At 41.3% G+C, this 15,095-nt stretch overlaps 1 protein-coding gene across 1 annotated transcript in view; it reads left to right on the forward strand.

Moving 5' to 3' along the window:
• BICD1 (bicaudal D homolog 1 (Drosophila)) overlaps nucleotides 1-15,095 on the forward strand; it is a 142,361-nt gene that overhangs the window by 58,910 nt on the left and 68,356 nt on the right. The window contains exon 3 of the mRNA XM_015412921.1: nucleotides 9,731-9,943. Coding sequence (XP_015268407.1) covers nucleotides 9,731-9,943 — 213 coding nt within the window. The remainder of the gene's footprint in view (nucleotides 1-9,730; nucleotides 9,944-15,095) is intronic.

Consider the following 15,095-nt stretch of genomic DNA (forward strand, 5'->3'; position numbering starts at 1 on the left):
TACCAGATATTAGTGAAACATTAGAAAGATCTCCGGTTTAAAGGAGGAGGAGGAGGAGGAGGAAGAAGACGACGAAGGAGGAGGATGATTATTTATACTCTGTCCTTCACTTGAAATCTCAGAGCAATTTAAAATCTCCTTCCCTTCCTCTCCCCAAGTCAAAGTATATATAAAAAACAAAATACCTTTTGTTGATTGAATGTGACAGAATTATCCAGTCTCTTTACCTCTACTGAGTACCCCTGCCATACATATGAGAAAATTTGGTATTTTGATGACATGATGATACTCCTTGTTTACTTTCTGAGTAATTGAATGCTTCTTGTTTATGCAGGGATCCCCTCAGGGCAACAAATGTCCTTATACGTTTCATGGTGTTTCAAAAAGTAGACGTTCTAGATACTTTTTTTTAGGATTAATCCTCAGGGATGCTGTCAAGACTAACTGCCTCGGTATTGTAAAGTAACCAAACTTAGGCCTGGGTTGGTTCAGGTCACTCCCCAGTAACTCATACAAAATGAAGCAAAAAGGCTTTATTGAAGAAGTTCAAGAAAAGTGCTTAAAAACAAAGCATATAGTTAAGTGGAGTCTTAATGTGTATAAAATAACAAAACTATCTTGCCATCTACTTACTTACTCCTAATAATAGCAACACTGGTTCTCACAGCTAAAGCATGATAAAGCATGATGTTCCAGGGCATACAAAGGGTATCTTCAGGCAGCAGGGTGGGTAGATTTGAGGAAAGGGAATAAGAAGGGGATGTTCTCCCTACAATAGTCACTGACAATCTTCAAGCAGTTGCTGGATGCACACTTGTCAGGTTTGCTTTAAATTGATCCTATACTGAGCAGGGGGTTGGAGTGAATGGCCTGTATGGCCCCTTCCAATTCTATGATGATGAAGAAGAAGAGATTGGATTTATACCCCGCCCTTCACTACCCAAAGGTGTCTCAGAGTGGCTTACAAACTCCTTTCCCTTCCCCTTCCCACAACAGACACCCTGTGAGGTAGGTGGGGCTGAGAGAGCTCTCTCAAGAACTGCTCTTTTTCAAGGACAGCTGTTATCAGAACTACGGTTTACCCACGGTCATCCAGCCAGGTGCAAGTGGGAGGAATGGGGAATCAAACTCGGTTCTCCGAGATTAGAGTCCACGCACTTAACCACTACACCAAACTGACTCTCCTGTGATAGTCTGTATTAGATAGAAAATGCCAGCCTGACCTTCCCAACTAATCATGGGGCTGTCTCCATAAAACTTTCTGAGTTGGAATGAGCTCTCCCTCCCATATTAGATTCACAGCCGAACTGTGTGAACTAATTAACAGGCTTTCAAGATGACCTTGATGAGTAACTGCTAGTCTGAGGGGGGTTGCCTGACACCTGCAGAGCAGTCAGAGTGCAATGAGATGAGAGTGTAGCTGGAATTTTCCTCTAAGATGGCTTCTCTCTTGACAGCTGCCTTTGAAGACTGCCTGGAAGTGTCAAATCCTTTAAAATACAGCAGTTTGGGTGTTAATAGAGATCTATTGTGGCTGCTCCCATACAGTCATTTTTGTCAGCTTTTTTTTCCAACATGGAGTGCTGTTTTGGGGAGCATCATCATGTTTTGGGACATGACATCATTGTTTAGTGATAATCATCAATTTCCCAGGTATTTCCATCCTTGGCACATTATCAAAGCTGGTTTCTATTATTATTTCTGAAAGAATGTTGTTGAAGTATATTAGCATACCACCTGGATGGGAAACTGTGTGTTTACAAAGGTCCCAATTATGTTAGTGCTATTGTACTTCTGTTGGTCTCTTGCAGCCACCGTTCCATCTGCTTAAAACACAACAGAACAGGTGTTTGTGGGGTTTTTTGCAGCCCTTTGACAGCCCTGAAGTGGCAGGGGAAATAGGAGCTTTTGGAGGGAAGTGTGCAGAAAACTACTGTGTGCTCCATTGCTAATGTAAATGCATTTGTATTCACAGTGGCAATGAATCCTTGCTGTGTGGAATCCTTGCTGAATCTTTGAATAGAATTCTTGCTGTGTGGAAGCAGCCTGTCATAAACGTAATTCACCTGTGATGAAAAATTTACACTAGCTGCCAACTGGATTCTAAGTGTCATTCAAAGTACTAATTTAATCTCTTCTCTAAGCAGTCTGGGACCAAGATACAAAAATAACTGCTTGCTGATATAGCAACCATAGATGCTTTTCAGGGACCCAGCTCCTGTTGTCCCAGCTTCAGAGAGGAGATAGGTGGCAACTGGGAAGAAGCCTTTTTGTCTATAATTGCACTGTACATAAGAACATAAGAGACACCAATGTTGGATTAGGCCAAAGGCCCATCCAGTCCAACACTCTGTCACACAGTGGCCAAAAATACCAGGTGCCATCAGGAGGTCCACCAGTGGGGCCACTGTACCATCCAAAGGATGTTTGGTGTTAGTCTTCATATTAATTTGTTGTCTAGTGAAGTTGATTCTGCTTTCTTGAGCTTCTGATATACTATCACCTGAATTACTTTTCCTGATACATTTGTTTTTGTAGGTTTGACTACTTCTGTTGTTTTCTAGCTTTTAAATAGTATTTGTCTTTTGTCCTGGTTGTGTATATCCTGGTTTTGTCTAACCTCATTTCTAGACTTGTAAGCTGCCTTGAGCATTAATGGAAAGGCACTGTTTAAGAACACTAGTATGATGCTGCACTAAAAGTGTTATAGCACTCAGAAGAAAATCCAGCTGTTCTAAAGTCAGATGCAAAGGATGATCTGCATCGCATCCTTATTTAAAATAACACAATACATTACTTTTTTTTCTTCCTTCAAGGGAGTACGTATGTAGTGTGTCTTGTTAGCTTCTGTTCTCCATTTGGCGGTAATGGTGATGCAGATTTAATCAGTAGAGTCTAATGTGTAGAGAATTCAGTCTCAGAGCAAGGAATTAGTTTCAGTGATTTTTGGATACTTCCCAGTATTACGAACTCTGATTCTGATATGGTCCTTTAAGAATTTGTTGTGGTGGTGGCGTAAGATGAAACTGCATTTTTCCCCTGATTGAGCTTCTGGGTGCCTTTAAAATAAATTATACTTCATGGCAGATTTAATGGAACTTGTATCTACTTTTCAAGCCTATTTGAAGACTCCTGCAAGCTTTAATAGTCAATTTACATCACTGCAATTTTTAATATAATCAGGAATAATTTAAAATGTACGATTTAAGACTGCTAGTGATTTAATTCAACATCACTAGAATGCAGCCCCTGGTTAGGATTGGTTCTTGTTACTCATTTTTATCAGGAATATCCACTATTTTAGATGGATACTATTTACCTTTGTACAAATCAAAGTTGCATCGTTTAATAAGTAGACTTTGTTTTAGAATGCTAGCACTCTGCTGAGATCTATAGTAGGGATGGGCATGAAACGGCTCGCAAGCTAAAGTTTGTGACAAACTTTGGCTGGTTTGTGGTTTGTGAAGTAAATTTTGTGGCAGGTCAAATGGCTGGAATGACAGCCCCCAGAGTAGAATGACAGCCCCTGGGAGTAGCAGAAGTGTTCACGGATTGGAACGACTGCTCCTGGGAGTAGAAGTGTTTTGACACTGGAATGGCAGCCCCCACACTGGAATGACAACCCCTGGGAGTAGCAGAAGTGTTTAGGGGATGGAATGACAGCCTGCAGAGTGGAATGACGACCTCTGGGAGAACCACAAGTGTTCTGGAGTTGGAATGACAGCCCCCGAAGGGGAATGAGTGTTTGTCATTCCACTCCCAGAACTCTTCTGTTCCTCCCAGGGGATGGGTTCTGCTGGGTATTCTGTGATTGCACTGGTACTGCTGGGCACTCTGTAAATTGTACTGGTTCTGCTGGGCTTGTAAAAATGCCCCCCTGCTTGGATTGTAATTGAGCTGGCATTTCTACATAGGCACTGGGTTCTGCTGGACACTAGTACATTGTACTGGTTCCCCCCCACGTTCAGTATCTACTGCAGAGATCTGGTCTAAAAAGTCTGTCTCCTATAGTAGTTGGGGAATTAGTGAAGGAGACAAAATGGCTTTGCGAGAGGGAGGTAACTAGCAGGAATATCCATCTATGTTTTATGGGGATCTTTCCCTTTGAGAACTCTCAAATAACCAGTCCAAGGTAAAATAACGATTTATTTTATTAAAGAGAAAAATAAAAGTACTAACATACAATAAGTACGCAAGAAGTCACACACATACAAGTTCAATTTAGAAATAAAGGGAGTAGCAGGAATAAAAAGGGGGTTGTTGGGGAAGAAGTATAGCTACCTGTCCTGTAGAGTAGGAGAGAGAAAGTGAAGTGACCAGCGTCTCACAGAAGGCCCAAGCAATAGGGGGTATGTTGTCACTAGATGCCCAGACAAGGCACACAACAGTGGAGCTGAGGCTGCCTAGTTATAGGAAAAATGGGACCTGGGGGCATGCTAATGTGATGGCCCCGTGAAACAAAGAATTGATGGGATTAACTGAAAGGTAAAACAGTGAGTTTGGCAATGCTGAATAGGGTTCTCAGGTATAGACAAAGAAGAACAGGAGATGTTCTTATGTGGTGTTTTGGATGTAAAATAGGGTGTGGGCTGAAACTCTGGTTGCTTCCTCCAGTGCTTTGGAGGGCTAATGGATTGCTAATTAAACTAATCAAAAAGACATAGTGCTGCTTGGTGACCCTCCTTTTGTGTTAGGTAGGAAAGAGGGGAGCCATTATTGTGGAGGAAATGTGGGTATGAAGAGGTGAGGGGAGACTGATAGGATTAGTGATCCAGGTTGAATAGTGTTAGCTCTGGGGTGAGGCAGTGAGAGAAACGGTTAATACCTTACCAAAAATTACTGAAGCCAGGCCTTTTTCGGGAACTCATGAGTTCTTGTATTGTGAGATTCTCTACTGGTTCCCACCAAGCAACGTCAAGATCCACTGGGAATGTGTTTACGTAATGTGTTCATCATGATTTGTGGAGGTATTGAAAAAGTGTGCACTGCTTTTTTTTGGCATGCTAATAAAAATTGGCCTATGTTAAATATTTCATCTTTATGGGCAAAACAAACCAATTCACAGATGGTCTTGTAGAGTGGAAATAAATCATGAATGAAAAAACTTATCAATCAACTGTCAGTTGTCAGTTGTCAACAAAAAACAGAGTGGAAAAAAATATATACGCTTGTTTGATTTCTGTTGAAGTTTACAACTCCCTCTTCTGGTTAAACTTCTAATGTCAACAAGTACGCCTGTATGTATTAAGGCGCTTAATACCATCTGATTCACCTGAAGAGCTTTCAGTTTAAATTGTACAATTTTCTTTTCATGTTGATATATGACTGCATTCAGATATCAGAAGCAAACTGAACTAAGCAGAGGAAAGGACTTGCAATAATGGGTTTAAAGGCTGGAAAAGGTACTGGCTGGAAAACCTTTTTTACAATAAGAGTTCTTCGACAGTGGAAATCAGCTGCCTAGGGAGGTGGTGAGCTCCCCCTCACTGGCAGTCTTTAAGCAGCAGCTGGAGAAACACTTGTCAGGGATGCTCTATAGTTGATCTTGCATTGAGCAGGGGGTTGGACTAGATGGCCTGTATGGCCCCTTCCAACTCTGTGATTCTATGATTCTGTAAGATGTGTTCATGATGAGGACAAGCCTGAGGCTCCCACATTCCTTTTTGCACTCCAAGATGGAAGACTTCCTAGTTTGTAATATAATTAGTTATGATGTGTTAATCAGCCATTTTAACAAACTGTGTTGTTTCTTGCCTGCAATTCAGAATCCTAAACCAGATGTAAAACATAGTTTATAATTGTAGTTTGTAGGCAAGAAAGAAACTGCAGTGTGTTAAAACATCTAATTTGTACATCGCAACAGACTAGATTGAAGGCTTCCTGCTTTTTAACAATCTCATTGTGGCATGTGTGGGCTGGAGGGAAAGGGGGGAATGTGCAACTATGAAAGAACTTCTAATGCTCATTCTTGGACATAACAAAATTCGTCATCTGAATACAGCTGATAGCTTCTGTCTTAGTTTCACATACGTTTCACAACAGGAGTCAAGTCCATTAAGTGATGTATAAGAGGTACTCAGCTATGGACATTGTATCTTCCTCTGAATTCCAAAGATAATTCCTTTTTTTGATCAAATGCATATATTGAAATTTTAGATGTTGGGGTGGGTAATTCCTGACAGTAATATTTCGGGCCACGTCTCTTTTCGTTATAGATGTAGCTGTCTTGCTAGCATATTGGTACTGTCTGCTGAATATACTTCTTGTCGTGAAAGTTATCTTTTTCAGATGTTCAAAAGGAAGGTGTATAAGTTGGGATTTATTAAATACGAAATACGTTCATCCTAATTTGGGAAGTGAAGGAAGAGGTTTGGTTTGGTTTCTAGTCCTTAAGTGCCTCTGGATGTTTGTGGACAGTGAGCCCAATGGCATCCTAGTTGAGTCAGCTAGTTGTGTAAAGAAAAGTTTCCACTGCTTATGCTCTGCTTGTGTGACGTGTAACTTGTCGACGTGTAACTTGTTACTGTATAAAAGCCTTGAAACTGCGTAGTTCGGGGTTCAGCCATTTTGAGCAATCTTTGCTTGCTGAACCTGACGTCAATAAACCTTCTCCTCTTGCTGAATCTGGTGTGGTCTCATTGACTGGACATAGGCTCCTCTTCCGTCCTTCACTTCCCACACTTTGAAATCCTGTGTGACATTGATGATCATATGACTGAAGGAGCATGTTTTATACAGATAGAAACTATTTATTCTGTTTTCTGTAACTATTTCTGTAACCATAACTCTGTGTATAGATAATACATTAACTTCATCTTGTACAGAAGATTATTAGTTGTTTTTTGCTATTAGGAAGCTGATGGAGACAACATATCAATATTGAGCCATGCTGGAGTCAATGGTGCTATTTTGGATTTTGATGGCCATATGGCTCCTTTTTTTCTTGGTAGCCTCAAACCAGTATAAGTTAGTGCAGAGTATGCAAGTATTAGATGGTACATACCATTTCCCTAAAAAAAAAAAAGCACAGCTCATGTTACTTCTGAATGACTAAAAGAAGATATGTCACAAGAAAAATACAATTTATTATTGGAATCACTGAACTAGGAGCATTTACCAGTCTAATAAACTATTCTATGACAATAGCTTCAGACCAGGGGTCATTTCGTAGAAAAAGAGCTAGGGGAACTCATTAGCACAACTAACTTGCAGCTAATTTCTGGAAGATTCTGCACACCATATAAATAAGTTTATGAAGCTAAAGTTGTGTATTCACCTGTTGATTTTTTAAAATTTGTAATTAGAATGATGCCCATCAGAATAAAGATAGGTGAGGGATTTCACCTCTACTCTTCACTTGTCCATATCTGCCTACTCAGTTTCTTTGTCTTTGACTCTCACAGCAAGGGAGGTACAGACACTTTCCCCAGGCCTTACACAGGACATTATAATGAATGGAAGGGGTTGTAGATGTTGTATGGGGGAAGAGAAATTAGAAGTGAATTCAAGAAGAGGCTGAGTAAATATGGGGAAGAGAACTATGATACAGATTCCAGAAACTGTATACATTTGGAACTCTAGTCAGATTAAAGAGTTCAGTTTGAGGACTGTTAGTGATAGAAGACATTCCTTTATAGCTGAGTGTGCTATGGAACTGGTAGTTTGAGGACTTGCCCTAAGATCATGTGACCTTAGTTCTAGAAGAAGAGTAAGAGACTTCTGTACAGGTTATTTTAGCAGCTGCTGTTCATATTAAAGTTGTTTTAAGCCATTCCTCATTCTGGTAGGTTTACATTTGTACTCATAAATGTTACAAGGTCAGCAATCTTCACTTGATAGAAAAGAGAACGTATGAAGTTCTTATTTTTTCCCTGCTGTGTGTTCAGCCACCCCATTTTGCTATTTTGCTCTTTCCTTTTATACTTATTTGTAGTCACTGATAGGATTGTGTTGATCTTCTGCCCAGCAGCAGCCTCTCGGTATAGTCCAGCTACTAGTAAGAACGTGTATGTTGGTAATAACATAGTCAGCGATCAATATCAGCCCAGTCAGTGCATTCTATATTTAACATACAAAAAGCATCTATCAGTTCCCATACATATTTCTTTAACATCCTTATGTGAGAAATAAGAATTAAGATTTTGAACAAGAAAACCTACCAATGGTTGCAGTTTGTATAATCAATTTATTTTCAAGCATTTAAAAGCAAGCTTGCAGGCTTTTGCCCTGTTTGTGAAATAGAGGAACTAGCAGTTCTTGGTAAGAACGAAAGTAGACATTCCAAGCATCAGCAATCTAAAAAGGGTACTTTGTGAGATACCGTCAGACCAGCTAACCGCAGGTTACACCAGACAGCTACTAGGCCAAAAAGCAGAAGTCCAGAAGGTCATGTCTCCAGACTGGGGACCCCCTCCAGATAGTTGTACTGAGACTGGGTTTGGACTCAGTGGTACATGTGGTAAAAGCAACAGGCTTTATTGAAGAGATTTAAAAATGGTACAACATGTACCACATGTTGTACAACATGTACAACATGTGGTACATGTGGTAAACGCAACAGGCTTTATTGAAGAGATTTAAAAAGTGGTTCAGGCCTAAGCATAAGGCAAGAATAAGCAGATGCAATAGAATAACGAAGTGTGTCTTCCTACATAAAATTAGATATATGAAGACAGGCAGGTTAAAATATCTTCAGCTCAAATAACAAAACAGCATGTTAGGGATGCAGCGAGATGGTCCTCAGCCCTGATGGTATTGTTGGGCCATGCTTGGAAAAATTTGTCCCAGATGGTTGTAAGCTAATTTTATAGGAAAACTGGCACACTGACCCCTGGAGCAGTATAAGCCAATGAAGAACATTATCCAAAAGATGATTCTCAGAAGTGCAGGACTCCCCCCTCCTCTCTGAGGGTAGTTAAGTCAGATTGCTTTGATATTCAAATATGTGACCCCAAGTTTTTCATCTTGGCTTGGGAACAGCAGAAGAGTGATAGGAGTTTGATGTGGAACTCTCCCCAATATTACTCTTTAATGCTTGGATGGCATATCAGGAAACAGGCTATGGCTTTAAATTTACGACAGGGCCAAATGCTGATGCTTAAACTGTCAGGTTGATTGATGCAGAGGGGACCATCTCTCTTGACACACGGAGGTTAACTGTTTTCTTATTTTAAATTGTGGGTTTTTTAAAAAATGCTATCTAGCAGCTTGCAAAATGCTATCTAGCAGCTTGCTGACTATGGATGTTTAGATTTTGCAACCCTTGGGTAAGGCAGCTAAACTGACATTTTACTGAATATGTTTAGAGTCCTGCAACGTTGAATTCACAAGGTTCTAAATAAACCATACGTTTAAAGTCACCAAGGTAGCAGAAAGGTTATGTAATTAAGTTCCCCAGATGTATTTTCCCATGTTTTGATCAATATTACATATAATATTGCACCTTTTCTGGGAATAATATAAATAACAATAGCAAAAAGGTGGACTCAATTGGACATAACATTCTTATTTATGAAAAGATGACAAAGGATAATGTAGGCTTATATGCCAGAGACCTGCTGGTGGCTTGGGGCACACTGGCTGAGAAGTGATAAAATATTTGAGTTTTGCCTCATTCCTAACCATTGTTCATCAGCAGTTTCTTTATCTTCCAAATGTTTCAACATATACCTAAGCATAGTAGGGTTTTTTTATTGTCGTAGTTTCATAAGTCCTTATTTTACTCTTGCAGGCATTTGGGCAGTCCTTCTCAGTTCACCGCAAAGTCGCTGAAGATGGTGAGACGCGGGAGGAGACACTCCTCCAGGAGTCGGCATCAAAGGAAGCCTATTATCTGGGGAAGATCTTGGAAATGCAGAATGAGCTGAAACAAAGTAGAGCTGTTGTTACCAATGTTCACGCAGAGAACGAACGACTAACTGCTATTGTGCAGGACCTAAAGGAGGTAAAGGGACCCCCTCCAGATAGTTGTACTGAGACTGGGTTTGGACTCAGTGGTACATGTGGTAAAAGCAACAGGCTTTATTGAAGAGATTTAAAAAGTGGTTCAGGCCTAAGCATAAGGCAAGAATAAGCAGATGCAATAGAATAACGAAGTGTGTCTTCCTACATAAAATTAGATATATGAAGACAGGCAGGTTAAAATATCTTCAGCTCAAATAACAAAACAGCATGTTAGGGATGCAGCGAGATGGTCCTCAGCCCTGATGGTATTGTTGGGCCATGCTTGGAAAAATTTGTCCCAGATGGTTGTAAGCTAATTTTATAGGAAAACTGGCACACTGACCCCTGGAGCAGTATAAGCCAATGAAGAACATTATCCAAAAGATGATTCTCAGAAGTGCAGGACTCCCCCCTCCTATCTGAGGGTAGTTAAGTCAGATTGCTTTGATATTCAAATATGTGACCCCAAGTTTTTCATCTTGGCTTGGGAACAGCAGAAGAGTGATAGGAGTTTGATGTGGAACTCTCCCCAATATTACTCTTTAATGCTTGGATGGCATATCAGGAAACAGGCTATGGCTTTAAATTTACGACAGGGCCAAATGCTGATGCTTAAACTGTCAGGTTGATTGATGCAGAGGGGACCATCTCTCTTGACACACGGAGGTTAACTGTTTTCTTATTTTAAATTGTGGGTTTTTTAAAAAATGCTATCTAGCAGCTTGCAAAATGCTATCTAGCAGCTTGCTGACTATGGATGTTTAGATTTTGCAACCCTTGGGTAAGGCAGCTAAACTGACATTTTACTGAATATGTTTAGAGTCCTGCAACGTTGAATTCACAAGGTTCTAAATAAACCATACGTTTAAAGTCACCAAGGTAGCAGAAAGGTTATGTAATTAAGTTCCCCAGATGTATTTTCCCATGTTTTGGTCAATATTACATATAATATTGCACATTTTCTGGGAATAATATAAATAACAACAGCAAAAAGGTGGATTTATTTGGACATAACATTCTTATTTATGAAAAGATGACAAAGGATAATGTAGGCTTATATGCCAGAGACCTGCTGGTGGCTTGGGGCACACTGGCTGAGAAGTGATAAAATATTTGAGTTTTGCCTCATTCCTAACCATTGTTCATCAGCAGTTTCTTTATCTTCCAAATGTTTCAACATATACCTAAGCATAGTAGGGTTTTTTTATTGTCGTCGTTTCATAAGTCCTTATTTTACTCTTGCAGGCATTTGGGCAGTCCTTCTCAGTTCACCGCAAAGTCGCTGAAGATGGTGAGACGCGGGAGGAGACACTCCTCCAGGAGTCGGCATCAAAGGAAGCCTATTATCTGGGGAAGATCTTGGAAATGCAGAATGAGCTGAAACAAAGTAGAGCTGTTGTTACCAATGTTCACGCAGAGAACGAACGACTAACTGCTATTGTGCAGGACCTAAAGGAGGTAAATTGGGTTGAGAAGAAATATGGTGTGTGGCAAATGTTCCCTCTAAGCTGTGGAGTCTTGTGAGCAAAAAATTCTACTTTGTGAGCTGCTGGCATTAAAGTTGTGAGCGAGCGATTTGGCTGCTGCATAAATTAGCTTGCTCTGGAGCTCCATCCTTCCTGAGCTAGGACAAAAATGTGTGAGCCGGAGGCTAAAAAACTGTGAGCTAGCTCATGCTAACTCAGCTTAGAGGGAACACTGGTGTGTGGGCAAATTGAAGTTTCTCCTCAAAGACTAATTCTTGAAGTAACACAAAGTGGGCGGCCATGTTGGTCAATAGAACAAAGTTAGAGCCCCATCTGACGAAGTGTGCGTGCACATGAAAGCTCACACCTTGAATAAAACTTTGTTGGTCTTAAAGGTGCCACTGGACTTTGTTCTCTTGAAATAACACTAAGAGTTTCCCCATAAATGTTGCTGTGATGCCAATAAAAGCTACAGTATTCTAAACCATGGTGTTTCACTTCTGTGTTCAAGACACAAGCCCTTTTCAGTCATTATGATTCTGGTGTTCCTAGCTGTCATACTGGGAGAGTGTGCTATGTGTAATCGTCAAGGTATACTCAGCTGCTGTTTTATATGAACAGGGCGAACTTCAGTATGTGTGAATCCATACCCTCCAAAATCTGGGTTTTGGATCAAATGTGCCAAAGTTGGAAAATAAGTTAACTGTGGCCTCGGTCACACGGGAGGTTTTGGCCCGGAAGAGGGACGGATCGGGGGCACAGCAAATGGGTGCGAGCACACCGCAACATCTTGGAATCGGCGTGCACCCGTCCCCGATCCGTCCTTTCAGGCCGGAAATGCGGATGAAAAAAGAACCTGCCAAAGAGCAGGACTTACCTGCAACGCCGCAGCAAGCGCGGCCGTCGGATCGCCGGAGCGCCCTTCTTCAGGAGCAATCCAGGCTCCCGGCCGAACTGCGCATGCGCGCACATGCGCAGTTCGGCTGCCTCGCTCTCCCTTAAGTGGCTTCCCCCCGGCATCTGATCGTGCCGGGGAGCAACTCCGCAGCGGCTCAGGGGATCTATGTGATCCCGCCGCCGCGTGTCTCTTTTGGTGCGGCTCTAAAAAGCCGCACTTCGGCTGTGCCTTCTCCCCCCGTGTGGCAGGGGCCTGTGTTACCCTGGAACCAGAGAAAATACATGTGTGTGGTAATTCACACAAACATCTGCAACTCTGGACCTCGTGGAACCTGAGTCTTTGTATTCACAGATTGCAAACTGGTGTGGTATTTTCCCATAAAATAATAAGACCGTTGTTTTAAAAGAGTTAACTTTTATTAACTTCAAATAAATAGGTTGAAGGCAAGACAGAAAGGAAGTTTTAAAGATAGTTGGCAATCAAAACATTTGGCCAGTCAAAATAAAATACTTCAGATACCTAATCCAACAATGACTAAACTCTTTGATAATTAAGATGCCCAGTTTTGTCTCATTCATGATTGGTTCATGAGAGAGTTGCATGGACGTATACATGGTTTCGAAGAACATGAGAAGGAAGGCAGAATGAGAGAGGGAAAGAAGAGGAAAGATAATGCAAGGAAGCAGCTTAGGGATCTGAAAGGCAGAGTTATACCTGGGGCCTGGACCAAAGGGCAGTTGGCAGGAGCTAGAGTACCAGGGGATCTGGAGAGGGACTTTGGGAGAGACAAAGGGAAGCTCTGTGGCAAGAACTAGGAACATTGTTGGAGCAGTGGGAAGGAACAGCACAGGGACCATGTGTCAAGAAACTGGCCTCGTCTAGCAGTTTCTTGGCTTTTCAAACTTTGAGTCAGGGTTTGGGGCCTAGACGAGTTACTGAAGGTCCTCTCAGGGAAACTCACATCACGATGACTTGCAGTGTCCAAGAGAGATAAGGGACAAGATGGAGTCAGAGAAAGGTGCAAATGAGATCATGGCCTGTGAGCTTCAAGGATGAGACCCAAAAGGAGTTTTGCACTCACTTTTTGTCTCATTAGCTCAAAGGACCCTGGCGGGGGTGAGGTTGCTTGATTGTGAGTATGCACTAACTGCAGAAGTACATGGTCATATGTCTTAGCAACACACCTGGCTGAATGGGATTAAGTCCGCTGCAGGCAATCTGGCATAAAGCAACATCATTCTAGTTTGAACCTTGGAACCTCCAGCCTTCCTGTCTTTTTGCCATCCTTTTGACTGTAGGTTGGGCCTCGTGTGGCTGGAATACCTGTTTATGGGATTATGGATTTTGAAGTTCTATTCTGGTAACATCTGGGTCAGAGACATGAAGCCTGAATAAGTATTCTAGGGTAGTTATTTAGTTTTTATTATTTTATTCCTTGCTTTGCACTATATATACTTTTGTATACAAAAATAGTGCATTTGTATACTTTTGCACATTTCTTTTAATAAACCTTATGTATACTCCCATGGTGTTGTTTGGGTTTTGGGGCTTCAGTCTTGTGTTACCCTAGGATCTTGGCCTTTTTTAGCTATAGCTGCCAAAGTAATAGTTCTTGAAACTGAACTTGCAAGGGGCTTATCTAGACCCTTCAGTCCAACACTGTCTAGCAGTCCCCAGCCCGAAAGATGTCCGCCTTGTCTCAACCAGGGCCAGGGCCTTCTCAGCCCTGGCCTGAGCTTGGTGGAACATGCTCCCGATTGAGATCAGGGCCTTGTGGGATTTATTGCAATTCTGCAGGGCCTGGAAATTGGAGATGTTCTGCCAGGCCTTTGGTTAAGGCAGTGGATGTCACATAACATCGGCCTCCCCTGCTCAAGTGACCATGGCTTGAGTGCCTGGAGTGACTGACCTGTTCGAACAGAACACACCCTGCCCTCCCTGGCATGAGCCCAGCAGACACTGAAAGAAGAAGAAACTATTTGCTGAGCTGCTGAAGCAGAATATTAAAAATAATACTTTAATCTAAATAAGCCCTGTCTGATATCACACAAGATTTTTAAAAGTATTCAGACTTTGAATAGCCTGCAGCTGAAAACTCTGACCCCACTCTGACCCAATCTGTTTCCTGTTTTTAAGCTACAGACTTGTAATTTGGAGCTTCCTCTGGAGGCTATTTCCTCTTTAAAGCGTGATCTATTTAGCTAACAATGTTATCTTTCCCCTACTAGTGTCTGTGTCTTCACGGATGCGAGCATAAATATTTTATAGCTTCCTTTGCAAAGCATATGTTGTTATCTACTATTTGTGTATGTGATTTAAGCTGACATAGGTAATGTAACCTCAAGAAGACAATACATACATACTCAAGATGTTTTCTTCTGATAAAGTGTTACTATATGAAGAACAACTTTTCATTGTTTGAGGCTAGTGACGTGATTAAACTTGTAAGCGAATAGTATATAATGTGAATGACTGCAAGGCTTAGGGGTCTAGCCTCTTGGATAACACATTGGTGTTAAGCTAGACCACTAATAAAGCTCTCCTCTTGTTAAAGAATCTGGTGTGGTCTAATTCTGGACAAAACTCTTCTCTCCCGTGCTTCACTGCCTGTAGATATTTAAATTAGTCAACTACATTTTAAGTTTTCTTAGTTAATGTTTTAATGAACTGACTTTTTAATTAATGTATGGTTTTATTGTTGGATGATATGTAGTAAGCTGCTCTGAGCCTGCTTGCAGGGTAGGGCAGGATAAAAGTCCTGTAAACAAACAAACAAACAAATAAGGCTG

This window comes from Gekko japonicus, unplaced genomic scaffold (assembly GCF_001447785.1).
Source record: "Gekko japonicus isolate JY-2015 unplaced genomic scaffold, Gekko_japonicus_V1.1 scaffold843, whole genome shotgun sequence".
Lineage (NCBI taxonomy): Eukaryota > Metazoa > Chordata > Lepidosauria > Squamata > Gekkonidae > Gekko > Gekko japonicus.